General features: G+C 50.5%; 2 protein-coding genes across 2 annotated transcripts in view; both read right to left on the reverse strand.

The window, feature by feature from the left end:
- The window catches only part of dlc1 (DLC1 Rho GTPase activating protein), a 121,099-nt gene extending 99,760 nt beyond the window's left edge, over window positions 1-21,339 (reverse strand). The window contains exons 1-3 of the mRNA XM_062523622.1: window positions 20,753-21,339; window positions 6,173-6,322; window positions 5,689-5,829 (exon numbers count right to left, since the gene is read on the reverse strand). Coding sequence (XP_062379606.1) covers window positions 5,689-5,829; window positions 6,173-6,322; window positions 20,753-20,884 — 423 coding nt within the window. The 5' untranslated portion in view covers window positions 20,885-21,339. The remainder of the gene's footprint in view (window positions 1-5,688; window positions 5,830-6,172; window positions 6,323-20,752) is intronic.
- Window positions 20,911-26,451, reverse strand: LOC134098922 (nucleolar and coiled-body phosphoprotein 1-like). The gene is made up of 3 exons (XM_062551677.1): window positions 26,203-26,451; window positions 21,062-22,539; window positions 20,911-20,979 (listed from the first exon to the last, which is right to left on the reverse strand). Exons 2-3 carry the CDS (start codon window positions 22,439-22,441, stop codon window positions 20,911-20,913), a joined length of 1,449 nt encoding a protein of 482 aa, XP_062407661.1. The 5' UTR covers window positions 22,442-22,539; window positions 26,203-26,451.
- Between the last annotated feature and the right edge of the window lie 258 nt (window positions 26,452-26,709).

Raw genomic sequence — 26,709 nt, forward strand, 5'->3', positions numbered from 1 at the left:
CACTTCCTGGCCCTCATATTATTGGCTATCATCACACTTTCTAATTTTACCAAATTGGGTAGCGGATCTGCAGATCGATGGAATGAGACATAAAAAACTACAAATTTGACTTGCTTCGATGTCGCATTACATCATACTTTCCTAAAATCATGCAACATACTCTTGTCTATGGACATTGTTATTTGCTGGATAAACAAATAGCGTGTATGCGACAGAGGAAAAGTGCTTTAGTGTTGCTTTATACCTGTGGGAGGCCCCATTTCTAACAACTGAACACAGTCAGTGGAGACTGGAGACTGCACTCTACACAACAAACAGCAGCAGAGCGGACCTGTCACAGGAACAAACACAATCAAATGAGACGGATCCACATGTCACTGTTATCTCTTGTTCCGGATGTTTCCGGTCCTTAGGCCCGTCTCCTGCGAGCTCCTATTACCTGCTTAGCTTCCAGTGATTCATCTAATTACTGACCACAAACTGAATTATGCTCCAACACACACACACACAGACGCGGCACAGCACAACCCTTCTCAGCTGCCTCTTGTTTCTGTGTGTGTGTGTGTGTGAGAGAGAGACAGTGTGTGTGTGTGTGTGTGTGTGTGTGTGTGTGTGTGTGTGTGTGTGTGTGTTTGTTTGTGTCCTCTAATGAGAATGTGTGGTCTGATATACACGTGTGTGATTTCATGTTAGCTTATGGGTTTATGTACTACATGCGTGTCAATGTATGTTTCTACATGTGCTTACCTCTGTGTGAGTGTCTGCACACGTCTGTATAAAAGTCAGTGTATCTGCGTGTGTGTGTGTGTGTGTGTGTGTGCGTGTGTGTGTCTCAGTAGCAGACTGTCAGGGTCTTCAAGGCCTTCTGTGCAAAAAAAAAAATAGTGTCTCCTTTAGTTTACCATTTATTCTTTGCGTCTGCTTTTCTTTTCCGATCTGCTTTTCTTTTACTACCATTTCCTAGCGCTATGTGTATTGTGCAAACACATTTTTGTCCAATCACTAGTCTTTCTTGGTGAAGGTCCGCATCAGGCCTTCACTGTGTTTTCAGTGGCCAAGCAACCATTAATGTCAGTGTGGTGTGTGTGTGTGCGTGCGCGCGCGCGTGTGTGTGTGTGTGTGTGTGCATGTCTGTATTAAAGTCTGTGTGTTTGCGTACATGCTAAGTGGCCGTCCTCGTGCCAGCTGCTCACGTGTGTCCGTGCCTGTGCGAATAGACGCTCTCCCCCACTCCCATGGCCGTCCTGTTTAATTACATTACCCAGACCCCCCCCTTCAGACGTGCATTCCTCTCTCTCTCCCTCTCTCCACCTCTCCCTCTCTCTCTCCTCTATCTCCTCTCTCTCTTGCTCTCTCTCTCTCTTCCTCTCTCTCTCTCTATCGTTATCTCTCTCTCTCTCGCTCTCTCTCTCTGTTCTTTATCCCATCTCCCCTCTGTTGTCACCATCCTGTCCAGTTTGACCTATAGAATGGCCTCCATCTACTGTAGGTCCGTGGGCTGCTCTCTCCTCTCCTCTCTCTCTGCTCTGTGGGTATGTACAGTACAGTAGGTGGAGGCTGAGTGCTGTGGGTAACATAGTGGCCTCTACGGCAGGTTCGGTGAGGGGGGAGAGGGATTAATGTTAAGTGCCTGGCCCCTATCGCGTTCAAAAATAGACCTAATGCTCTGGTGGATTACAGTATGCTGAAGTTTAGATTGATGTGATCAGCTTCAAAGAGGGCTCTTGGCTCCCAGGACTCTTTCCTTCGCCTGTCTGTCCTCTGACACGGAAGAGTAAGACCGTTTGGGCTTTCATGTCCCTTTCCAGCACCACGTGCAGAAAGTATCATTTCTTCACCATTTCTTGAGGAAAAGACATCTGAAATAGGACCGGAGGAATCTAAAGTCTGAGTGTCAGGAGTGCACAGCTGAGCCAAAAGCACACTTGTGCTGTAATAGTGAGAGCAGACGGAGTGTCAGGAGTGCACAGCTGAGCCAAAAGCACACTTGTGCTGTAATAGTGAGAGCAGACGGAGTGTCAGGAGTGCACTGTTGAGCCAAAAGCACACTTGTGCTGTAATAGTGAGAGCAGACGGTGAGTCAGACCATCCCCATCCTCCCTGATGGCAACATCACTTCAGGGGTCAACCAAGGCCTGACCACTCCACTGTGGGAGGATGGACCGTGGGAATCACATCCTCTCTGCTTCCTTTGTGTCCTCTCTCTCTCTTTTTTTCTCTCCCTCTCTCTCACTCTTTTTCTCTTTCTTCCTCTCTCTCTATCTCTCTCTTTCTTCCTCTCTCCCTCTCTCTCTCCCTCTCTCTCTCTCTCTCTCTCTCTCTCTCTCTCTCTCTCTCTCTCTCTCTCTCTCTCTCTCCTGCCTTGTCTGTCCTCTGTGTCCAGCTCGTGACGGCGTGTCCTACGCTCCTGCCGCGCCAAATCCCTGTCCGTAATCAATCTGACTCAAGCACTCTGGCGTTCCGGACCTTCCCACTTATCCCACTCTTTCTCCGAGCTTCCCACATTTCTCTGAAATGAAACCAGCGCTGAGAATGAGGCGACGTCTGGCCCAGGAAGCAGATGGAGATTTTGGGGAATGTGTAATCGTTAACTCCAGGGGTGTTTTTGCGCCGGCCGTTGGAAGTGTGGGAGGGTTGGTGGCCATAAAAGGAGGCCGGTGCATGGGCACTCTGCTGTGACGTCATCGAGAGCTCCCTCCGTGGCCAAACGGTGAGCTAGCCGCCCAGCGGAATGCAGAGAGGGTTACCACGCCAACAGCCGGGGGATTCTAGCCGCCTGATTGGTCAGGTTTTTAGGTGGGGGGGGGGGGGGAGGGGGAGGTGGAGGTCGCACCTGAGATGGGGTCATTTGATTGGATGAGGATACATTACACTCTAGTCTGGTTCCTTACATAATAGACAATGAGAGCCCAATGAGGCATGATGTCATACATTTCAGTTAGGCGAATGCAGAGACATAAAGATACACACACGTGCACGCAGGCGCGCGCACACACACACACACACACACACACACACACACAAACACACACACACACACACACACTTTACAGGAATGTTGTGTACAGTACACAGAGGAAAGCAGACTGATAAGTCTCCATGGAGCCGATGGATGACCTAATGCTGCATTACTACCAGTACTAAAGCTAGAGAGTCGGTGAGGGGCCTCCTGTTTCATATCCACATGGACACGCACACGCACACGCACACAGACACAGACACACACACTACCGCCACCTGCTTCTCAGTTGAACAAGTGTACAAGAACATGAAAAATACCAAGATCACTCGGTACATTCCCCCAGACAAGCAAGCACAGGCACTTGGAGAAGCTCAATTTCCCTGGCATATAAATCTATGGCCCATGACTGAATGTAAACACAGGTGAGGACGGCTGCCAAGCCTGCGTGGTTCAGTTGGGGGTGCAGTCAAACGTGTGAGTGCCTCTCTCCAGGCCAATCCCACCGCATTCACACGGACTAGCAATTACCTTGATGAACTAATCTGCCTTTATCTTCGGTTTACTGTCCACTCACTCACCTTCACACACACACACACACACGCACACACACACATACGCGTGCACACACACGCATAAACACACACACACACACACACACACACACACACACACGCACACACGCACACACACACACACACGTATAAACACACACACACACACACACACACACACACGCACACACTTGAATGCATGCATAGACATTTGCATACACTTTACATGGTTGGTGGCGTTGAATTGTGGAATATGTATGTGTATGGAAGGCATCAAGCAGCTCAGTGACTCGTGTGCTGAAGCTTTCCTGGTGGCTTGAGTCATTAACAGGGATCATGTACACAAATCGCAAGTGACATATTTATACAGTCATGGATTAACAATGGAAATTGCAGCGTTTGAATTTGGCCAATTGATGCTACACTGAGGTAGTCAACATATTCAAAAAGCATTCCTCCACACACACAGAAACACACGCACACACACACACACACACACACACACACACACACACACACACACACACACACACACACACACACACACACACACACACACACACACACACACACACACTCACAGACCTACACACACACACACACACACACACACACACACACACACACACACACACACACACACTCACACTAAACACTAAACGAGCAGTACAAGTCACTGGATTGTGAGACGTAAGAGGATGAGGAGGTAAGTCCCCCCACCCCTGTGTGTGTGGGTGGGTCACCCCTCACCCTTATCCTCACAGAACCCCAACCCCTCGTGCCCTTTGACCCCGCCCCACCCCTGCCCACCCAAAAGCCTCCGCTCGTCCTCAGCAGACCCCGCCAACACGCCACGGGGCCTCCGCCCGCCAATCACATGCCATACCTCTCCTCTTCTCTCAGGTGTGTATGGTGCTCTCTCTTTCTCTTTGTCTCTCTCTCTCTCTCTCCCTCTCTGGACCCCTCCCATGCTAGCTCCTCACCCCTGTTCTGACATGTCACCCTTGAGTTGACCCTTTTGTTGCTGTGAAGTGGCTCAGGACCCTACAAGCAGCTAATTACTAGCTCTAGTAGCTGACACAAGAATGGAGGGGCATTCTTCTCATTCACTCCCAGGCTGGTCAAGTGTGTGTGTGTGTGTGTGTGTGTGTGTGTGTGTGTGTGTGTGTGTGTGTGTGTGTGTGTGTGTGTGTGTGTGTGTGTGTGAGTGTTTGTGTGTGTGTGTGTGTGTGCGCGTGTGTGCGTGTGTTTGTGTGTGTGTGTGTGTGTGTGTGTGTATGTGTGTGTGTGTGTGTGTGTGTGTGCGAACGACATGGCAAATGCACTTCATTTCTCTTTCTCGTCACTTCTATTTAGGCTCCTGATGCAGTGGGTGAAGAAACTGGGTCACAAAACATGTTTTCAAATGTGGCATCAAAATGATCTATTTTAGGGTAAAAGAGCGCCATTGTGTTGCTTTAAGACCTTCTTCATAAACCCCCTCAAGCCACACATAACAGCCAGAGGGACCTCTTTAAACGCATCCCATGAAGCCTCTCCACAGTGCTGTGTCCTCTTTCTCACATGCTATTCCACGTTATCTAGATCAGTTTAAAAAAAAAACGTTAATCAAGGAGAGAGCGGTGGAATGAAGAGTAGCACGACTTCATCTCGTCAGATCAAAAGATCGCTCGTAGCTGAGGGGGAGCTGCGCCACACACACACACACACACACACGTCTGCGGTGTGGAGGGAGAGTCGCCGAGGACAAACGGCGAGTTACCTCACGGGCATCAAACTTTCATCAGGGCCATGAATGTTTGATCAGAGGGAAGGCTCCGTTCGGCTGGAACACGGCGCTCGAATGGCCGAGGCCGGGCCGGCTGTCACCGCGGTGATCGCGCCACTCTCACCTCACGCCTCCTTCCTCTCCACCGCTTCCTTTCATGTGATTCTTCCGCTTTCATTCAACATTCATTTCAGCGACCCTCTCTACGACAACACACCAGAGCCCAGACACAACCTCGCCAGGGCTCCCGCCATTCTTACAGTCAGCGAGAGGAGATGTAATAATGTTGGTGTGTGTGTGATATAATAATGATTTGTGTGTGTGTGATATGATAATGAGTTGTGTGTGTGTGTGATATAATAATGATTTGTGTGTATGTGATATAATAATGATTTGTTTAGACTCACCCCACTCTTGGGTCGGGCCCCCGAGGGACCTGCGGGGCCGGTGGAGGATGAGGACGAGGACAGGCGATGAAGAGGCGAGTGGAGGGACTGGGTGGACGCACACACACTGCCGGCCTCGCTCAGAGTGGCCAAGTCCATCTCCTGGAAGAGCAGACCACAGCCCAGAGGAGCCCACAGGAACACATATCAGCACAGTGCAATACAGACGTACTCACAGACACACAGCACAGCACGGCACGGCACGGCACGGCACGGCACGGCCCAACACAGCACAGCACAGCACAGCACAGCACAGCACAGCACAGCACAGCACAGCCACACATGGAGCTAATCAGAGCAGTACACCGCACAGTTCTATTCATACAGTCATCAATATACTGAAATATGTTGTGACATGTTGTGATATGTTGTGAGTGGCGTGTGGTCTCCAGCAGCCCCGTGGTACAGTATGTGATGGTGCTGTGTGGAGTGTGTGGGGGCTCACCGAGAGGCCCTTCCGCCTGAGGGACGGGGTGCTGCCCTTGGAGGAGGTGCTGCTCAGCGCGCTCTCGATCTCCTGGTCCAGCTGGTCCAGCTTCATGATCAGCAGAACCATGGAGTCCAGACGGGAACGCTCCCGCTCCTCCCTGGAGCTCTGCGGAGAAGGAGGGAGGGAGGGAGAGAGGGAGGGAGGGAGGGAGAGAGAGGGAGAGATGGAAAGTAGGAGTGAGACCATGACAGGGAGGAGATGGAAACAGATTCCGATGGAAACAGACAGTGGGAAGCTATGGTGAGCGATGGAAGGATTCTCGGCACAGTAATTCCACTTGAAACACATGCCACTTATTAAGACGAATGTGGATGCTGGTCGTCCTCGTGAGCAGTCAGTGGATGTGAGGGATCATTCTCCTCAGGCCTGCCTGACCTCCCTCCCTCCCTCTCTCCCTCCCTCCCTCTCTCTCCCTCCCTCTCTCTCTCTCTCTTTCAGCCTTATCGAGCAGCGCAGGGTAGCAGAGCAAATCACCCACCTCAGGCCGAACAGCACCCCACACAAACATCCCACAGTGTGAGCAGACATGACTGGATATACAGTGCACACAGACCCACAAACACACTAACACACTTAGAGCGTACCAATATACGTGCACACAGGCACATAACTCTGGCCTGTGCACTTGCCAAAAGAGAAAAAAGCCAGTTTAATGGAAGTGGAAATGAATCACCTTGAATCACCATCTTCCATTTGCCTGGACATGTTTGAAGCAAACACTGACAGATACAGAAGTGTGTGTGTGTGTGTGTGTGTGTGTGTGTGTGTGTGTGTGTGTATTGTCAACAGCCAAGTAGCACATACATTCATCCAAAGCTCTTGCTCACCATTTTCACACTGCTTTCACTCACTGCAAGTTGTGGAATATAGCTACTACTAATTAAGAATATTATTAAAAAGAAAAAAGAAATACGAAGAAACCACATTCTCATCTTTAGTCATCCAGAGGTGACTACAACACCAACAACTGGGTAAGTGCATCTCCACTGGGCAATAGGACAATCACTGGTGGCAGCTGGCAGGCTGAACAGCCAGTCAAGCGCTGTCTCTCACCAACAACGACGCAACATGTTGAATCCGCCGCAGACACACCGCCAGACATCCGAGCATGTAGGATGCACCACGAGGGCTTGGGCCGCAGACGCTCACTGACCGGCCCGAGTCCTGACGCTGCGCTCAGGGCCGTCCGTCGGCTCCGTGCGTCGTCCCGGCCTGGAGCGCTGTCCGGCACTCTCCCTCTCGACCCCCCCGAGTAAACTTCCCGCCGCCGCGCCGCCCACCCCCAGGCAGGTGTTACACTTTAACAGGTTAAGAGGCGCTGCGGCTGCACGCTGCCTTTTGATCCCACCGGGGCCCCGGGCCCTCCAGCTGCAACGTCCCATAAGGCACCGGGTGATGAACTCACGAGGTCACGGGGTCAGCGATTCTCACAGACTGGGGGGTGGTGTGTGTTTGTGTGTGTGTGTGTGTGTGTGTGTGTGTGTGGGGGGGGGGGGGGGGGGGGGGGAGGGTTACTTCATTACACGTTCACTTCCTGATAGCATCTCTGCATGGGATTGAACCGGCCCCGATTTGGCCTCGTCTCTATGCGTCCACACAGCTAGCGTCTGGTGTGACATCTGTGATGTGTTTGAAGGAAGGCACGAGAGCCACTTCAAATGAAAGAGAAGTAAACAAACAGAACGGTCACATCATAAACCTATGGATAATTGTTTTCGGACGGAACAGACCAGAAAAAAACATAGCCAGGACAGCAAACAGAAATAGTGCTGGCCACAGTCCCAAATAAAAAAAAAAGTAACAAAGCGCTTTTGAAGCAGGACTGACACACACGCTGGCTGAATGGCGATGGGGCCTGTGGCGTTCTCCTGATGGAGGAGAGAGTGACACACACGCTGGCTGAATGGCGATGGGGCCTGTGTGTGTGTGTGTGTGTGTGTGTGTGTGTGTGGCGTTCTCCTGATGGAAGAGAGAGGCCTTCTGAGTGGGCGCTTCACAGCTGGCGCTGTGAAACGCGCATCTGTGTCCTCGTTTTTTGAAAATCGGATTTCAAACTCAGTGGAGTTGGCCTGCTTCCCCTGCCACTGACAGAGGCGAGGCGGCCCTAAGAAGTGCGAAGCGCCGTGTCATAGATTAAGAGGCTCTTTCTCTCCCCCTTGTTGTGCCGCCCGCTGCTCTCTTTAGTGTCACTCCTGTCTGTTCTTCTGCCCCGAGGGCAAATGGGATTCTCAGAAAGCAGCTCTCCTTATTTCAGAGGAGTAGAAATGGGTCAGTGTTACCTGCAGCTGGCAAAACTCACACAATTCGGCCATTCATCACCCAAGAGCTATATCTGTTCAACTGCTGCTCTTCCTTAAGAAAGGAATGGTCTAAGAGCAGAGCGCACACACACACACACAGACTTTCAGTTCAAGACTATTCCCAAAGTATATCCCATAAACAAATGAGAAATTGAGAACATTCTCTGTCTAACATCATCTCTACGGTGTATTTCCCCACGTTTGAGTAGTTTTTCTGTGTTGTTTTTATCTTACTTGTCTCACTGCTTGCTCATGCTCTACTCATGGTCCACCCTATCATCTTCCTCTCTTCAAACCCTTTGCTCTTTTACCTTCTACCATTTTGTTTTCCTCCTCTTCCTTTTCACATAATACTCTCCTATCCTCTCATTTGATCTTATCTCCCAAGACACAACACTTTCTGTCCATCTGTTCGGTCTATTCTGCTCCTCTGCTTTTCACATGCTCTCTTCTTCCCTGTCTGCTTCTTCTGCTAAGACCTTCCCTGAGAAGTCTGACACTGACCTCAAGTGGTGTGTTTCAATAGCACAAGCAAAACGTTCTCAAACATAATGTATTCAAATGTATCACCAACCAGGCTTTCAAGAATAACTGGCCAGGTCATTCAATAGTTATCAAAACATTTTGACAAAGGACTGCAGTTGGAAATTGCTAACACTAGCATATTTACAGAAATGTTAAATAAAGTGAGCTGTCCTTGGACACACATTGACACATACACACAGTCCCCTAACAATCTCAGTATGCACACAATAAATGTCAGACAAAGTCTGCAGACATGCAGATACATACATCTATACACTCACAAGGTACATTTTCAGCAGACACCTGAATGACATCACCCATTATGCATCGATTAAAGTCAAGTATTCTGCTCTGACATTTCGTATGACATTTTACCTGGAATTACTGCCGCTTCTGACCTGCAATTTAAATGAAGTATGCTTTTGTGAAAAAAATTACAGGGGTCTGTCAACTGCTTTGTCCTATTCAAAATTACATTATAAATCGTTTACATGCCTGGGTTTTTAACAGGGCTGTGTCTACATCCTGTTCTTTTCATTGGCGAGTTTTAAAATGAACTACATAATCGAGAGTAATATTACAGTGAGCAATGTGTCGGAGGTAAATGGACTTTCTAAAAGGCAAGCCAAAGTGCTAAGTCAATAACTACCATAATGCACAAATAAAAACAGCAGCTTTGCATGGGAAATGGGTTGAGAGGCAGCAACGGAATAATGACTGACAAAACAACACCATTTTCGATAATAATAACTGAATGAGTGAATAATTCATGAGCATTTTTAGTCCCCACATAAGGACTATGGGATTCTATTTTTTTCCCCTCTGGTATTAATTTAGCAGATGGGTGGAAAGCAGTAATTGAATTGCGATTGGGTTTTTGGCGAGAGGATGCAGTGCACTTCCCTTTGGGCTGAGTATGTGTGCACCAGGAGCTTGGCATGCTGGAGGCTTCAGGAAAGAGAAAGGGACAAAAAAAGAGAAAAAGAGAGGCACACAAAACCAAATCAGAGAGTGATAGAGAGAGAAAAGGAGGAAGAACAAATTGAGTCTGTGGGAAAGATTAAAAAAGAGAGAGAATGTGGATAAGGGCGACTGTGAATGTGTGAATAACAGGATGGCTGAAAAAGCTTCTGACGGGCTCCCCAAACTACCATACTGGCTATAGCACAGCACAGGGGGCCTGGCTAGGGAGCAGAGACCACGCAGGAGACAGGGAGAGACGGAGGAGCAGGCGGGAAGAAAAAAGAACGAAGGGAATGACAGAGCACAGGGAAGATGGAGAGGAAGGGCACGGACGGGAGGCAGTGTAATTGCAAGCAGGTAGAGGGAAAATTGCTGCCTTTTAGTCTCGGCAGTTAGAGAGAGCAGCTCACTCCACCTTTTCTCATCAGTCTCTGGCTGTCCTGTCACTACGGTTAAATGAAGCTGTCTCCCTGGCCTGCTTCTGCTGAATTATGAGCAGTAATTAAATCAGGGTGAAGAAAAAAAAAGTAAAATATTCTGAGAAATCTTTGCCAAGTGAAACGGTTGTGTTCAAACGGAAGGCTGCAAGGTGTGAGGATGCTGCTAATGACACTAGCTAGTTTATTTTATTTACATGGCTCACTCGGCGAAGTACACATCTTTGATTTTAATGAGAGAAGTCTCTCATTTCTCTCTCTCACACACACACATTATTTAATGTTCACATTATTCAATGTGAAATTGTGCAAAAGTTGTGACTGCTACTGTACGTGAGAGGGCCTACAGACTAAATAGGTAGGCTAGTAGTTGTTGTTCCATGTCCAATATCTACAGTAAGTGATTTAAGGCGAGCGTGATACAGTTCAGGCAGAGAAATCCATGCTTTCTGGTGGAGCACTCACACACGTGCAGAATGGAGCGGGCGGGCAGGCGGAACGGGAACCCAACCACTGCACATATGACCGTCAACTCATTTGAATATCACTCTGCAACCGTAGGATGACTTCAGAAAAAATGTAGTGATCTCACAATTTTGGCATTTTTGGCACACACACACACACACACACACACACACACACACACTTGTGATTGCATCAAGTTGTTTCTGGATCATGTTGTTCCTAGAGCAATAACTCTTGTAACCAATGACTGCCATATGCTTCTCTACTCCACCCACTGCCATTTTGAAATTTCCCTCCAGAAACAACCAAAGGGTCTCCAGATCTTCAATATCACTACAGGTAAGTCGTTGAATAGTTTCGTGTAGTAGTAAGATAAAAATAATTCTGAGTGAAATCATATGCACATAAGAAATCAAGAGCAGAAATAATTTAAGAGGCTCAGTAGCGGACTTGTTTCTTTGCTAATGTTAGCTATCAGGCTAGTGACCACATTGTACATTTAAGATAATAACCAATGAAGTTCCTAATATTTGGTTTGTTAAATATAGGCTATATGTACGTTTTAAACTATTAATTTTGAGGACTCAGTGGTTGAAGTAGCTTTGAAGCTGATTCAGCAATCTTCGTGCCATGTTTATTTGCTCCAGTGTTAGCTTGCTAATACAGAGGTGAAGCATGCTACTATAGCTACTGTAATTAGGAGTTTTTACCTTCTCGGTCTGGTGAACCATGTTGATCCTGGACTTGCACAATGTATGTGGTCCCAGGACTCACGTTATCATGTTGATCCCGATATTACCATGCTGATCCTGGACTGATATTACCGTGTTGATCCCGATATTAGCCTACCATGCTGATCCTGGACTGACCCCTTACATTGCTCATACACAAATGCACTGTGATTAATATAGACTATGTCAAATTAATGCTGCTATATAGATTTGAATGATTCCATTTCCATTTGTTTAATTGCGTAAGGGCTGTTGTCAATCTATCTGATATATTTTCAAAAATGACAATGGAATATTTGCTGATTGAAAACTATACAGTAGTGTATGTTTCACACAGATCAGCTGTCAGTTCTGATGCATTTTTAGATGGCCATGGATGGTCTCCTGAGCCAGGGACCATGAGGTGTGTTCTGGCTCTGAGTGCAGCCGAGCGGTCCACACACGTATGAGCTGTAACGTTAGCATCGGTGACACATTTACGAATGGCACAGATTGTGCTGGTGTTAGCTTTTGGCTATAGGATGAATATATTTTTGAAAAAAAAAAAAAATCATGCTAGTGGTATGTTTTTGGCATGCTTGGCATTGCTTGAGTAGGAATGAGCAATACAATTGTAGACATTTGTGAATAGGTTGCCTAAATGTATCAAATTGCTGCATTAAGCGTCGTCCTACTCAAGATGCGATGCTTGTGTTCAAATCGTGCCAGGGCATAAATCACAGCCTCCGCATACGTGTAATCAAGATCCATTCAAAATCACAGATCAGAAGGCCTGTATCAGTTTTATCTGGATATTACTGTTGCAGTTCCATTCAGTAATGATACTTTTGTGTTAACCCTAATATAAATCTATTGCATATTGTTCTGCTTGGCCTGTTACAGTAACTTCCTTTGTATGTGATTGGAACTAACAGGTTTAGCTCTTGATTCTATTGACATTATATATTTTCCTTCTTTTTTTCTGCTGTATTACACACTAGAATTGTTAATAAGCAAATAAGTATATGTAACTTAATTCCAAGATTGAGTATAGCAATTTTTTTTTTTTTTGGGGTGGATATAATCTCTATGGGGTATAGTATTGATGCACAGTGTATAATTTGTTTGGCTTGTATAGGCTTGTAACATGATGGTATGTGTTATCACTCTCTCATTGCACAACACAGTGCTAACAGGTACACTTGTGTACAAGTTTGTGTGTGTGTGTAGTGTATGGGCGAGTTTTCTGATTTTAAAGTAGTCTAATGCACACACACACACACACACACACACACACACACACACACACACACACACACACACACACACACACACTCACAAATGCATGAACACAAGCCCAGTCAAATCCTTGCAGGCATCATTTGATTGCTCTTGCCTGATCTACATTGTTTTCAGTGTGCAAACAAGTAGAATATTTATGAGAGCTACTTCTGAATGAACAAAGGAGGCAGTGAAGAAAAACAACAGCCTCTTGACAAACTAGCAATATGCAGAAACCAGATTCATCTGGAGGTCAGCTATGAGTATTTGTGTGTGTGTGTGTGTGTGTGTGTGTGTGTGTGTGTGTGTGTGTGTGTCTGTGTCTGTTGGTTTTGTATGTGTGTGTGTTTGTAAGTGCCTCTGTGTGTCAGTTATCAGTGTGAATGTGTGTGAATGTGTGTGTGTGTGTGTGTGTGTGTGTGTGTGTGTGTGTGTGTGTGTGTGTGTACGTATGTGTGTGTCCTAAAGCGTATGTGATTCTTTTGGGGAGTTGGAGTTGGTGGCACTGCTCTGGGGTTTCATGTGGTGATCTTCAGGGGGCCCAGGGACACATTCCTGATCCACTTCCTGTTTGGAGATGGGAACGCGGTTCCCACAGTGGCTGCTCGAACGCAGCCGCAGAGCAGTCTTCGCGTTTTTCCCCAGACACCCTCTCCCCACATCAGACACGGAACCACGCCATGTGAACCACTTCAGAAGTCCGGACGGGCTCTACACAACTCCGAAGCTGCCCTTGGTGCGGATTCTGAACGATTAGCATTGGCGCCAACCTCTCCCAAAAGTGATTCCCTGTTGGGATTCCTACAGAATGCATCATGTGCTTTCAAGATTTCTGGGATTGAACATGATTGAATCATTTGGTTGGGTATGAACGCAATGCTGTTCTGCAGCATTGGAATGCGACTCTATTGAATCACGGTGGGATTGACCAGATGTTAGCCCCTCAGCAGCTACTGCCCTCATGACACCCATGAGAACACAATATGGAGCTACAGCTCCCTCGAGTCTCAAATGGACAATGAGAAGCCTCTTTGTTCATCTATTTATTAAACATGCACTCACTGATATTAGTCACCGAATGGAACACTCAGGAGGACACTTGGGAACAAGAAGCATGTGTCCCCCTCCAACCAGAGCTGTCTAGTGGGGAGAGACTCTCCTGTGGAGGGGACAAAGGGAGATTTGGCGTGCTGTCTGTGGAAGCTCATCTGATTAGCCAAACACTGTAGAAAATAAGGAGCATCCCTGCTGTGTGTGTGTGTGTGTGTGTGTGTGTGTGTGTGTGTGTGTGTGTGTGCTGATGTGGTTTCCTCCATTGATCAGTGTCCTTATTAGCCATACAGGAAGTTCAAGTCCACATGGTCTAGCTGACTCGTGACTCAAAGAGTCCATTTGCGGAGTTGAAAAGTTAAACTTACGAGAGGGAAAAGAAAGCATTGGCTGGGAAAATGGGATGGACACACTTGTGTCCATAAGTGTTAAGTTGGATGTCCCTGTTGTGGCTGAGAAAGTGTGAGTGGTTTGACTGATTAATAAAGCCTAACAGAAAATGAGGATCATAGCAGCGCTGCTGCATCCCCAACCCTAATGAATAATATAGAGAACACACACACACACACACAGACATACACACACACAGACATATACACACACACACACACAGACACATGAGCGAGCTTTTCATACTGTATTTATCAACATATACATACAATGACATCACAAAAGCTGCCTCTGCCTCTCTATACACAGTCATACGCACAAACACACACACATACAGTACACGCACAAACACACACAAACTGTACAGTACACACACACACACACACACACACACAATCATATTAATGTGACGACTCCATCATATTCCACTGTTGTGCTGACCTGCAGCAGCACAGACAGACCTGTGCATTGTTGACACCACTGGGCCCTGATTTGAATGGAATCTGAGGTTTATCGGCTTCCTTTTAAAAGTCCACTTCCTGCCACTCTCTAAATAAACTCTTTACTTATGCAGCAACAGACCACTGCTGGATACACACAGGAACACACTCCCACACATGCGCATACACGCACACACACACACACACACACACACACACACACGCGCACACACACACACACACACACACACACACACACACACGCCCAGAGGGTGATGAACAAAGGCTTTGCATACGGTATGTGTCGTAGAACAATATGTGTCCTCCTGCCAAAATCTTAGTGTGTGTGTGGGGGTGGGTGGCATTGTTCTTCATGTTATAAATGTTTTCTTTAGTTATGACAGAATAGAACAAGTTCAGTATAGTGCACAGTGTGATACTGCACAGTCATGTCAGTGAGTATGTCAGCATTGAATGGAGCTCAGACACAGAGAGGTATGTGTGCAAGAGAAAATGATAGATTAATGATAGATGAGGAGAAAAGAGAAAAATACAAGAGAATAACACACTCTCTCTCACACACACACACACACACACACACTGACACACATCTCCTCCATCTCTACAGTATCCTTAAATCTTATTCCAACACAACGATATCTGCACTGCATACTCTCTCTCTCTCTCTCTCTCTCTCTCTCTCTCTCTCTCTCTCTCTCTCTCTCTCTCTCTCTCTCTCTCTCTCTCTCATACATACACACACACACACACACACACAGAGATACATACACACCCACACACAGTCTGCAGAGTCATTTCATCCTCTTCCAAGAGGCTCACTCGGGGTTTGATGTGGGGAGCACATGGGAGCTGAAGCGGAGCAGGTCCTGGGGGAGAGGGGGGGGGGGGGGGGCTGGAGACGTGTTCTTGGACCCGCAGTGGATCTCCCCCTTGGCCTGCCAGAGCAAAAGAGGCCTGCGGTGTGGGCCTACGTCAATGCTCACGCACAGAGACTCCAAATGCAGCATATTAGCAGCTGTGTTGGAGCAGCTCAGAGAGGCCAGGGAGGCTGCTGTGCGGGTCCAGATAGCATAGTCTACAAATATACGCTAATCCTATTCCGTATGATACACACGCGTTACGCAACGGGTCACAGTGCTGTATAGACAACACAAACAGTCTATATACGGTGTCACAGCGTCAGGGCCAAGTCTTTGGAAATGGCTCTTAAATTCACTTTAACAAACATGCTTACACTTGTGGCCATTTAATATGAGCTAAAGTGCCTTATCATTCAGGATATAATCTTTAAGATTGGCCTTGCTTCAGTCGGTCCGAAGAGACTTTTATCTCGCCACTACTTCAGCGCTCTGAATTTCCTTGCCTTATGCTAGTCAGTGGCAGCTGTCTCCGTGTTTTTAAATGAGTGCAAATGAGTTTTAATATTAAAACGTCCCTTTCCCCCCAGAGCTGCTATCGGCCCCTGGGCTCAATTCCTACTGCTCTCTGTCCTTCCTTCCCCTGGTCCCCTCATGGCTGAGGTCATTAATGCCTTTCCTCACTGCTGACTGTTTCCATCAGCCCGAAGTTGGCCGCCATCGGCCCTGTCCTCAAAATATCAGGTCTAGACCGCAAGGACCTCACAAAAAAAAAAAAAAAAAAATCAGTCGACTCTCTGATGTTTCTGAGTAAAAAGCGTCGGGCCGACGGTGCCTGTTCAGCTCAGAGCGTGCGTGCGTGTCCTCTGGTTGGCAGTCTGAACCACTCTAGACTGGCTACTCTAGACAGGACACGACCACAGCAAAGCAGAGACACTCCTCTATCTGTCTCAGGCCTCATTTCATCCTCATGACTTGTTGAAAGTCGAGGGGTCACTTGGTGCCATCCCGTCACTCAAATCTCATGCCCAGGGCTCTTTAAAGCTCGTTATAGCTCGTCATAGCTCATATATTCTTGTCCAGATCTTAGTAGGAGGACATAGCGAGTTTGGGAATTCAAATGGTTTGATCTGAGCATCCTGCCCTAATTGCTCTCTACCACACTAAAACCCTTTAGTGCAGGGGGTGCAACCTGACATAAACAGGAGCATGTGCGAGACAGTAGTTGCTCTGTTTTGGGGCCTTGTGAAGTGGTGAGACTGGAGAGCGGTGTGGTGAGAACATCTGGCTGGTCTGTGGAGCACTTCTGCTTCTGTGGTCTCGGCAGCAGATGCTCCAGCTGAAACTGGAGAGGAGCTCCTCTCATCAGGACGCACAATGAAAGGAAATCCAACTCTCAATCTTTAATTGAAACATTAAGAAGACATCTCTCTCTCTCTCTTTCTCTTTCTCTTTCTCTCTCCCCTCCTCTCTCTCTGTCTCTCTTTCTGCCTCAAACACAAACACATCGACCAACATGTCGAGCGGTGTTGCTGCATGCCTAAAGTCCTGGTGTGTGCGTGTCTCTTTCCGATAGAGTCTGGGACAGCACGAGGACTCCTGTGGGACCTAATTACTGCCTGTATTACTCACTGGATTTCCATTAGAGGAGTGAGCGCTGATATCAACACTCCAATCAGTGCTGTTGGAAGGGTGCCGATCACGCACGCACGAGCGCCGCCATTGGAGCGTTGGGTCTCTTTTCTTTTCCTTCTCCCCCCTGTTCCCTTGTTCTCTCGCTGGTCTTGGGGAGCAAGAGTTGCTGGCGCCGTGCTCGCGCTTACTCACTCCGTGGCTCAGGGTCCAGTGGCAGGGTCGTCTCCATCTTAGCTACAGTACACACAACAAACACGGGAGGCACAGCAGGGGAGGCTGCAGGCTACGTGCAACACGGGGAATGGGTTGGAAAGCAGATGGAAAGACTGGCAGCAGTCTGAGTGTGTGTGTGTGTGTGTGTGGGTTTGTGTGTGTATGGGCGTTATCATGTGCGTACGTATGTGCTTGTATGTGTGTGTGTGTGTGGGTTTGTGTGTGTATGGGCGTTATCATGTGCGTACGTGTGTGCGTGTATGTGTGTGTGTGTTTGTGTGTGTATGGGCGTTTTCATGTGCGTACGTGTGTGCGATTGTGTGTGTGAGTGTGTGCGTGTGTATGGGCGTTATCATGTGCGTACGTAGCTGTGGGTGTGTGTGTGTATGTGTGAGGATGCAGCTATGTGAATGCGTGTGTGTGTGTGTACTGGGGCTGTTTAGATTAGGCATAATGCTATGGAGATTGAACCCATATCACACTTCAGTGGTGGTATCTGGATGACTGTGGAGCGCTGGGTGGAGCTGAGAGGGTGATTTCAGCCCCAATAAAACGTCCTTCGAAAAATAACACGCCTGCAGGCATCCGAGAGCCTTCACCATGTTTGGGTGCATTTGGCCTGCTGGTGTGGGTTTTAAGTGGAGATATAGGTCAACCCTCTCTATGCATATGGGAGAGATTACGGAGGCGACTGGCTTCGCTTTAATTCTTGGGTGGTATGTGTGTTTTAGTATTTGTACGCAACTTTGTGCAAGAGCTCCTTGGTGCATATGATATGTGTGTGTGTGGGGGGGGGGGGGGAGGAGGAGGGGTCCAAGCATTTGTGTGAGAGGGTGTCTGTTGGCCCAGTGTCAGAGATGAACGTCAGCTTTGTGTCTTTTCTTTTCTCCGATCCAGAAACTCCCACCCTCACAGTCTCAGTCGCTTCTATCTTTTCATTTCTTTTGCCTTCTTTTCTGTCCTTCGTTGTCTCTCGTCAGCGTGACTGAAGTCGGAGGGTCGTCGAGAGACGGCACAGATTTTCCATGTTTCTGTGACAGTGCACTGTGAGCTCACATGGGGCCCTGCTTTGTGCACTCTGTGATTTGTGAAGGCACTCGCTCGACTGCAGAGAAAGTCGCCAAGAAGCAAACAAAGCCCGTGTTGGTTTTACGTTTAACGCCCTGTGAAATCACAACAGGGTGTGGGGGCACAGTTGTTTTCTCCCAGATTGGGCTGTCTGTGGTTGGGGAGAGGTTTTTTTTTTTAAGTTGGAGCCAAGTCTTCATGTAAATCAAATGAAACGTGATTCATGAGCGTCGTCGTTGGAGTGTACAAGTATCCTGACATTCCATTCCCCTCATCAACAACATTATCGTTGCCATCAAATCGTCTGTCACAATAACAATCCTTCAAAGGAAAACTTGCACAAGACAGTGCTTTGCATTGCTCTAATGGCTGTGGAATTGTGGTCTGAGATGGCTTGCATTCACTTGCTCTCTCTAACAAGCACAAACAACAGCCTCGGTGCTGCGGAGATCGAACCAGCGGCGGAATGGGGTCTGACATGAGTAGCGTGTCTGTGCCCCGTGTGTGTGTGTGTTGTGCTTTGGCCGGGTCAGGACTAATAAAGCAACAGCATTCAAATAACGCTGCCCTTTTGAGGGATATTCCCTGGAGAGAGTCTCAGTGTGAACAAACAGGAAGAGGGAGAGAGAGGGAGAGAGCGGGTGAGAGAGAGAGAGAGAGAGAGAGAGATTTGGGCCTGACAAGGCTCTGAGTCATTGACCTCGGGGAAAATGGTCTCACTTTGGTCGGCTTCCATTCAAGGCCTGCGCTGCCTCAAGCTCAAACGCACACACACACACACACACACACACATGCACACACACATACACACCTACACTCTACAGAATGCCTTCAAACACACGTATGCCGAGATGGATACACACTCAGATCGGCATGCCCAAGGTCCACACACACACTTGCACACACACTAACGCCCTCCCCCTCACACACACAGCCCATGCCCTTTAAGGAAGTTGTTGTGGTGTGAGTGGCGAGTGTAGCGCTCCGACAGGTCCCTCTGGCCCAGCAGCACAACGCAGAGCAGAGCAGCCCTAGCGCAGCACAGTGTAGCGTAGCGCAGCGCAGTGCAGACACGTGCAGTGAAGTCATTGTTTTCCAGCGGCCGTGCCAACCACCAGGGGCTCATGATTTAAGCCCAGCTTACGTCCCCCCTCACAGCAGATGGACAAATACACTCTCTCACACTCTCTCACACACACCCATATACACACACACAGAGAGAGAGAGAGAGACTCTCCAACCAGCTAACATCACAGCACATGGAATGTTTTGGAATTGGTACAGTAGGCTGTTCCATATCAAGAAACAAATCTGTTATGAATCAGGCTAATACGATCAGGATCACACAAATATGTGTCTGTCTACGCTAAAAGCCAACCGAAGAAAGACAACATCTCATGACACTGTTTTCACTGTTTCGAAGAGTTGCCGGACCCTACTGCAAAATTCACCTGCACACACACACACACACACACACACACACACACACTGTACATTCTATAGTGGCATTCCTTTGTCCTTTATTATAGAAAACAACTCCATGACACTCCCTCTGTCCCAGCTCTATCTCCCTCCTACATGTCCCTTTGTACAGACTGACCGTCTCCTCCACGGCCCAGCTCGGTCCAGGAGCACCTGAAGCTTCCTCCTGCGCTCCTGCAGCCCACATACTGCCCCCATGAGCTCCTACTCCTGCTCCCATGAACTCCTGCTCCTGCTCCTGCCCCATGAGCCCCTGCTCCTGCTCCTGCTCCTGCTCCTGCCCCATGAACTCCTGCTCCTGCTCCTGCTCCTGCTCCTGCTCCTGCTCCTGCCCCCATGAGCCCCTGTTCCTGTTCCTGCCCCCATGAGCCCCTGTTCCTGCTCCTGCCCCCATGAGCCCCTGCTCCTGTTCCTGCCCCCATGAGCCCCTACTCCTGTTCCTGCCCCCATGAGCCCCTACTCCTGCCCCTGCTGCTGCTGCACATGGAGCACACTCATGCATATGACACGCTACACTGACACCAGAGAACTCACTGACAGCACTAACTAGCTCTGGGAGAGCCCGGCAGGCAATGTACAGTGTGTGTGGTGTGTGTGTGTGTGTGTGTGTGAGAGAGAGAGAGAGAGATGGTGAGAGAAAGAGAGAGAATGTGTGTGTGTGTGTGAGTGGTCCACTGCAGCAGCAGCAGGCACCCTACCTTGCGTACGCGTAGCTTGACGGCACTCTCCTCACTGGGGGCCTCCTGCTGCTCGGCGCTCTCTAAGGGGGCGGGTGGAGACGGCTCACACCTCCCGCCCTCCACGCCCTCCTCCTCCTCGATGGCCTCCATCTTGGAGCAGAACTCCTCCGCCTCCGTCAGCCCCAGCTGTCCCTCCGCTCCTCGGTCAGGGGCCGCGTCGTTTGTGCCCGGGGGCTCGGCGCCGACTGCCCTCCCGGCGGGTGCGGAAGATTCTCCGGTTTCCCTCGGGGTCAGCGATGCCGGCGGAGTAGCCGCGTCCTTGTCCACTTGGCCCGGTCTCTCCGCTGCTCCCGTTTCGTCGGCGGTCTCGTTAAAGGACACTTCCGGGATGGTGTCCAGCTTGGAGCCCGCGCAGCCCCCCTCGTGGCGCCTCTCCTGCGAGGCATCCGCGGGTCCGGAATGTTCCGAGCCAACCGGCGGCTCTGGCGGAACGCTTTCTCGCGCTCCAGTCGCGCTCAGCTCCTCGTCGTCGTCGTCGAGCGCCTCCAGAAGTTCACAGTCCGGCGGAGGGGAGCGTTCGGTACGGTCTGCGCTGCTGCTGCTGCTGCTGCCTGAGCTGCTCTGAGTGGCCTGCGTCTCTGCCGCGGCGGCTGCTGCTGACCCCCCCGTGACCCCGCTGGCCGCTGGCAGGGCTAATCCCTCAGGGCCCCGTGCCTCCTGGGCACCATCCACGCCCGCAATGTCCGCGGCAGCGGCCCGTCCCAAATCTGTTTGTGCGCTGCCAGGCCTTTCACAACCCTCGGCCTGCTCCGTCATGTGCCCCTGGCAGGCGGCGTCGGCGGGCTTATGCAGCCGTCCGCTCTCGCCCGCCGCAAACTCCACGCTTGGCACGCGCGCGGGCAGATCTGCTTTCAGAGCAGCGCTCTCCTCAAATCCGCCGGCCTGGCGGCCGAGCGGAGAGGGGCCTTCCTCCCGCGCGGTCGGGGCAGCAGCGGGGCCCGGTGCCACGGCCGCGCCATGGTCTTCCTGTCGGGCAGGGTCGCCGCTGCCCGCTGCCACCGTTGTCTGGGCAGCGCTGGCAGGAGGAGGAGGCCTCGGGGCATCCGGAGCGTCAGGGGGCCTGGCGAGGCTGGCCTCGGAGTCGGAGGGGTCGTTAGGATGGCGCGCCGCAGGGCAGTCGGAGTCGGCCGCTTCTGCTGCTTCAAGGTCGTCTCCGTGGGAACGGCTGCTGTTGTCATTAGTGGGATCTAATGAGTCGTTAGCCGCGGCTGTCTGGCTAGCGGTGGGGTTCTTGGCCGGCAGGGTCGGGGCAGGCGGCGGAGACTCAGCACTGGCACCGTCCACTGCAGTGGCACCCACAGCTGTGGGGGGAGCCAACAAACATGCGCTCCTCCGCGACTGGTCAGCAACGACGTCTTTGTCCAGAACAGAACCGCACCCAAACACGTCGGGCAATGGCGTCTCAGCGCTCTCCGTCTCGCTCTCCTGACCTCGTGCCGTGGCGTCGTCCGTGGCGACGGTGGCGAACCCTGGTTGGCAGCACTCGGGCATGGAGGCGCACCTCTCCCGGCGCCCGCGCCTCGACCGCGGCCCGTCTTTCCTGCCGTCGTGGCAACAGACGAGGTCCAGGTCGTCGTAGCTGTAGCGCGGGACTGACCGGCGGCTCACGTGGTCCTCCCAACTCTTTCTCCGGACGGCGACAGGCATGGTGGACGCCCACAGCTATCCCATAGACCCTGCTGCTCCCGTGGCCCCCGGAGCTAAAGACACACTGATCCAGGCACCGGCCACCTCCAAACCACTTCCTGTAACAGAGAAGACCAGGAGAAATGACATTAGTGAGTCAGAGAGGAAAGACACGCACAGAGAGAGAGAGACAGAGAGAGAGAGAGAGAGACAGAGAGGCATCAGTTCAATGCATCTCCAGACATCCAGGTTATGTGGTTCACAGACATAGCAGATCCTAATCGAGTTGGGGGATATTACATCCCACCAATAAACAGCAGGGGCAGTTCAGGGTAGGGTGAGGAGTATATGAATTTACGTCATGTGTTTGCTTGTGTGTGCGTGTGCGTGCCTGCGTGCGTGCGTGTGCGTGTATACATGTGTGTGTGTGTGTGCGCGTGTGTGTGTGTGATTGCGTGTCAGCATGTGTGTGAGTGTTTTTGTTGCCTCTGACACAGCCGGCTCTGCTGCTCCTCATGAGGAGAGACATGCTGCCTGCGGAGCCAAAGTGCTCCTTTGTTTCTCACAGAAGCCCAGCTGCCACAAATATGATCACTATCATCAATATCGCCGCCTAATCCCAACCAACACTGCCACCAGGGGCCTCACAGAAAACAAACACCAGAGCAGCGTCCATTCCCACCACGACTGGCCTTCGCGGTCGGTCAGAGGGAACAACAGGAGGGCCAGCCTGCCAGCCCGGTGGTTTTTCCGGGTCCTTCCCAAAACGCACATGGACAGTTTCGGTCAAACAATGCGAGGCATTACGGTTTCACAACAGCACGCTGAGATGCCGAGGCCGGGCCCTTCACAAGTTCAAACCACGGAAACCCAGCGCTGCTGTGCAAGTCTCGGCAGCCGCCGTCAGAACTCCGGAGGGCTGTGGGGAGATGGCAGAGGGCCTGCGGAGTTGAGAGCGCAGCGTTGTGCCGCGCTGCGCTCTGTGTGTGTGTGTGTGTGTGTGTGTGTTTGTGTGTGTGTGAGAGTGTGTGTGTGCGCTGCGCTCTGTGCACCCTCGAGATCTCAGCGGGAGCGCGTTTTAACCAGCCCCAGCCACTCGCGCTGGTTGACGCTCCAAAAAAGCCCAATGCCACGGAGTGTTGTATCACTTCCCTTTCCCCAGATGGGTGTGTGCAACCTTCTTTGTGCCCCTGAGACTTGAAACGAGAGCAAGAGAAACAGACAGAGAAACAGAGAGAGAGAAACAAAGAATGAGAGAGAGAGGGAGAGGGGTGTCTGTCTCCTCGGCTTGCTGCTCCGTGACTCTCTCCCCAGACTGGCCTCCCCTGACTGAGCTAAGGCCGTCACTGTCTGCCCCACTCCACTCACATCCACACTCACTGCTGGAGCATGCTCTCACTGCATGTCTATCTGGGTGAGTGTACGTCTGTGTGTGTGTGTGTGTGTGTGTGTGTGTGTGTGTGTGTGTTTGTGTGTGTGCATGTGAGAGTGTGTGTGTGCGCAGACAGGAGATTTGTGCTTAACCATTGCATTACTTCATCTCCCACAGCTCCCCGACCAACTGGTGGGGTATGTCAGTCTGTGTGTGTGCGTGTGTGCATGCGTGTGTGTGTGTGTGTGAGTGTGCAAGCTGCCCAATGCTTAACCATCTGAGTCTCCCAGAGCTCCACAGCCACACTCACTGCTGGAGTATGTCAGCCGCCTGTAGAGAGACGAGGGGGGGGGGGGGGTTAGGCGTTAGGCAAGAACTGGAATGGAGAGGGGGTGTGGAACGGGTTGAGTTGACTAAAACACAAAGCAGGCACAGATATATGTGTGTGTGTGTGTGTGTGTGTGTGTGTGTGTGTGTGTTAGAGCTAAGCGCAAGACCATACATCCACGTCTCTGACGGTAGTCCGAAATCTGACCTCTCTTTGTAGGACGTCACTTCCAGCCCCTTGTGAGGCGTGATTAAGCCATTAAGGACATGAGAGCCCTCTGCTCCCTATGGAGGGGCTGTGTGGGTGAGTGTATGTGTGTGCTTGTGTGTGCGCATGTGTGTGCATGTGTGTGTGTGTGTGTGCGCGGATGCCCTGCTGCTCCCTATAGGCGGAGGGCTAGGGCCAGGCCTGCTGGAGGGGCTGTTGTGTGTGTGTGTGTGTGTGTGTGTGTGTGTGTGTGGGTGAGAGCAGCATGTGGCGTGTCGCTCATGGCTTTAGCAGCAGCTCTGATGAAAATCTCACCCCAGCATCTGAGTGAGTGTGAGAATGTCTGTGGGGTTGGAGATATGTGGCTCCATACACTCTCTCAGATCTGCCCTGATGATCCATTGGAATGTGTGTGTGTGTGTGTGTGTGTGCGTGTGAGAGAGAGAGTGTGTGTGTGTGAGAGAGAGAGAGAGAGAGAGAGAGAGAGAGAGAGAAAAGAAAGTATTCACTGACCATGAAAACCTCTTTTCAGACCTCTGTTTTCTGCATCTGTGTGTGTGTGTGTGTGTGTGTGTGTGTGTTTGTTTGCGTCCATTCTGTGTGCTGGTGTAGAGTATGTCCACGAGCTGACTCATCATGAACTCATTTCCACACATTTCCGTGCATTATCTCAGCTATTTCCACCGCGTGTGTGTGTGTGTGTGTGTGTGTGTGTGTGTGTGTGTGTGTGTGTGTGTGTGTGTGTGTGTGCAGGCCCAGCGTCTGCGTGTGCCACGCGGAGAGCAAGCTTGAGGAGGGAGCTGTATTTATAGCCACACTTTTCCCCTGCAAGCGTTAGAAAATTGCCTAATAAAAGAGCAGAGTGAAAACCACACAGCAAGGCACAGGGACGCATGCCCGTCTGTACACACAAATGATGGCTCTGTGGCTGGAGGCTACATTAGTGTACACACACACACACACACACACACCCCTCCCTGTCCCCAGTCCACCCTCACACACTTGTGTATACATTCAGTATCATAACATGTCGCTTCACGCACACGCACACACACACACACACACACACACACACACACACTCGTAGACATTTTAGATGGGCACACGCAGACTCACACACAGATTATAGTGCAGTGAAGACATTCCTCTCTCACATCTGTGCCGAGTGCCCTTCTCTCTAGAACGCACACACAAACGCACTCTACCACACACACACCCACGCGCGCGGACACACACACACACACACACACACACACACACACCGCGGTTTCATCCCCCCCGACTGTCCTGTCCATCTGTTGAGCGGCTCCTGGCCCTGCCCTGTCCGCCCTCTCCTGGCTGCATCAGCTGGAACATTAGATTTGGCCCCGTAATGGACGTCTTCCCCCCGGGCCCCTCTGCTCACACTTACCTACCGCGGCCTGAGCCAGACACGTGAGCGGAGGACACAGAGAGAGAGGAGAGAGAGAGAGAGAGAGAGAGAGAGAGAGAGAGAGAGAGAGAGAGAGAGAGAGAGAGAGAGAGAGAGAAAGGGCTGGAGAAAAGAGAGAGAGAAGAGCTTGAGAAAAGAGAGAGAGAGAGAGAAGGGCTTGAGAGAGTAAGAGAGCAAAAGCGAGGGAAAGAAAGAGAGAGAAGGATTTGAGAAGGCTGTGTTGAAGGTGTTCCATGGGTGGTTTAGCGTATGGGGGCATAGTGCAGGTTGGTGTGTGTGTTCCATGGGTGGTTTAGCGTATGGGGGCATAGTGTAGGTCAGTGTGAGTGTGCTGTTGTGTGCCTGTGTGTGTGTGGGGGATGTGGGTGTGTTGTGTGTGTCTCTATCAGGGAGCCTGTGTGTCCTCTAAATAAGCGCTATCAGAGCCGTGTCAAGGACAGTACCTTGTGTCTTCTTCCTCTTCCTCTTCCTCTTCCTCTCGGGGTCAGACTGAGAGGCGAGATTGTTCAGAGCGCCGGCCGGCTGGCCCTGTCACCGCCTGTCACCCAGCGTCCCCCGCAGTGACCTCAGCCAGCGGCCGCCTGGGACGGCCAGCGCCGAGCAACCACGTGAGGGGCAGTGACGGTGCCGAGGTGACGCGCGCCTAGCAACAGACGACCTCCTCCGCCCTCAGCAAACCCGCACACACACACGCACGCACACCCCTAAACACACACACACACTCGCACGTAAAACACACACATGCAACACACTCACACACACACTTAGAGCTCAGTACCTCTCTCCCAACAAATCCACAACAAAAGTATATTCCACAAGCTCAGGGGATGGTCAGTTTATCCAATGAGGAAATGATGAGTTCATAGAAAATCCAGTTGGGGCGTCCAGAACGGAACCAGCTGGACGGCAGCCCCCTCTGCTCCCCCTCTCAGCCTGTCAGTGGAGCCGCC

The sequence above is a fragment of the Sardina pilchardus genome, chromosome 2 (assembly GCF_963854185.1).
Source record: "Sardina pilchardus chromosome 2, fSarPil1.1, whole genome shotgun sequence".
Classification (NCBI taxonomy): Eukaryota; Metazoa; Chordata; class Actinopteri; order Clupeiformes; family Clupeidae; genus Sardina; species Sardina pilchardus.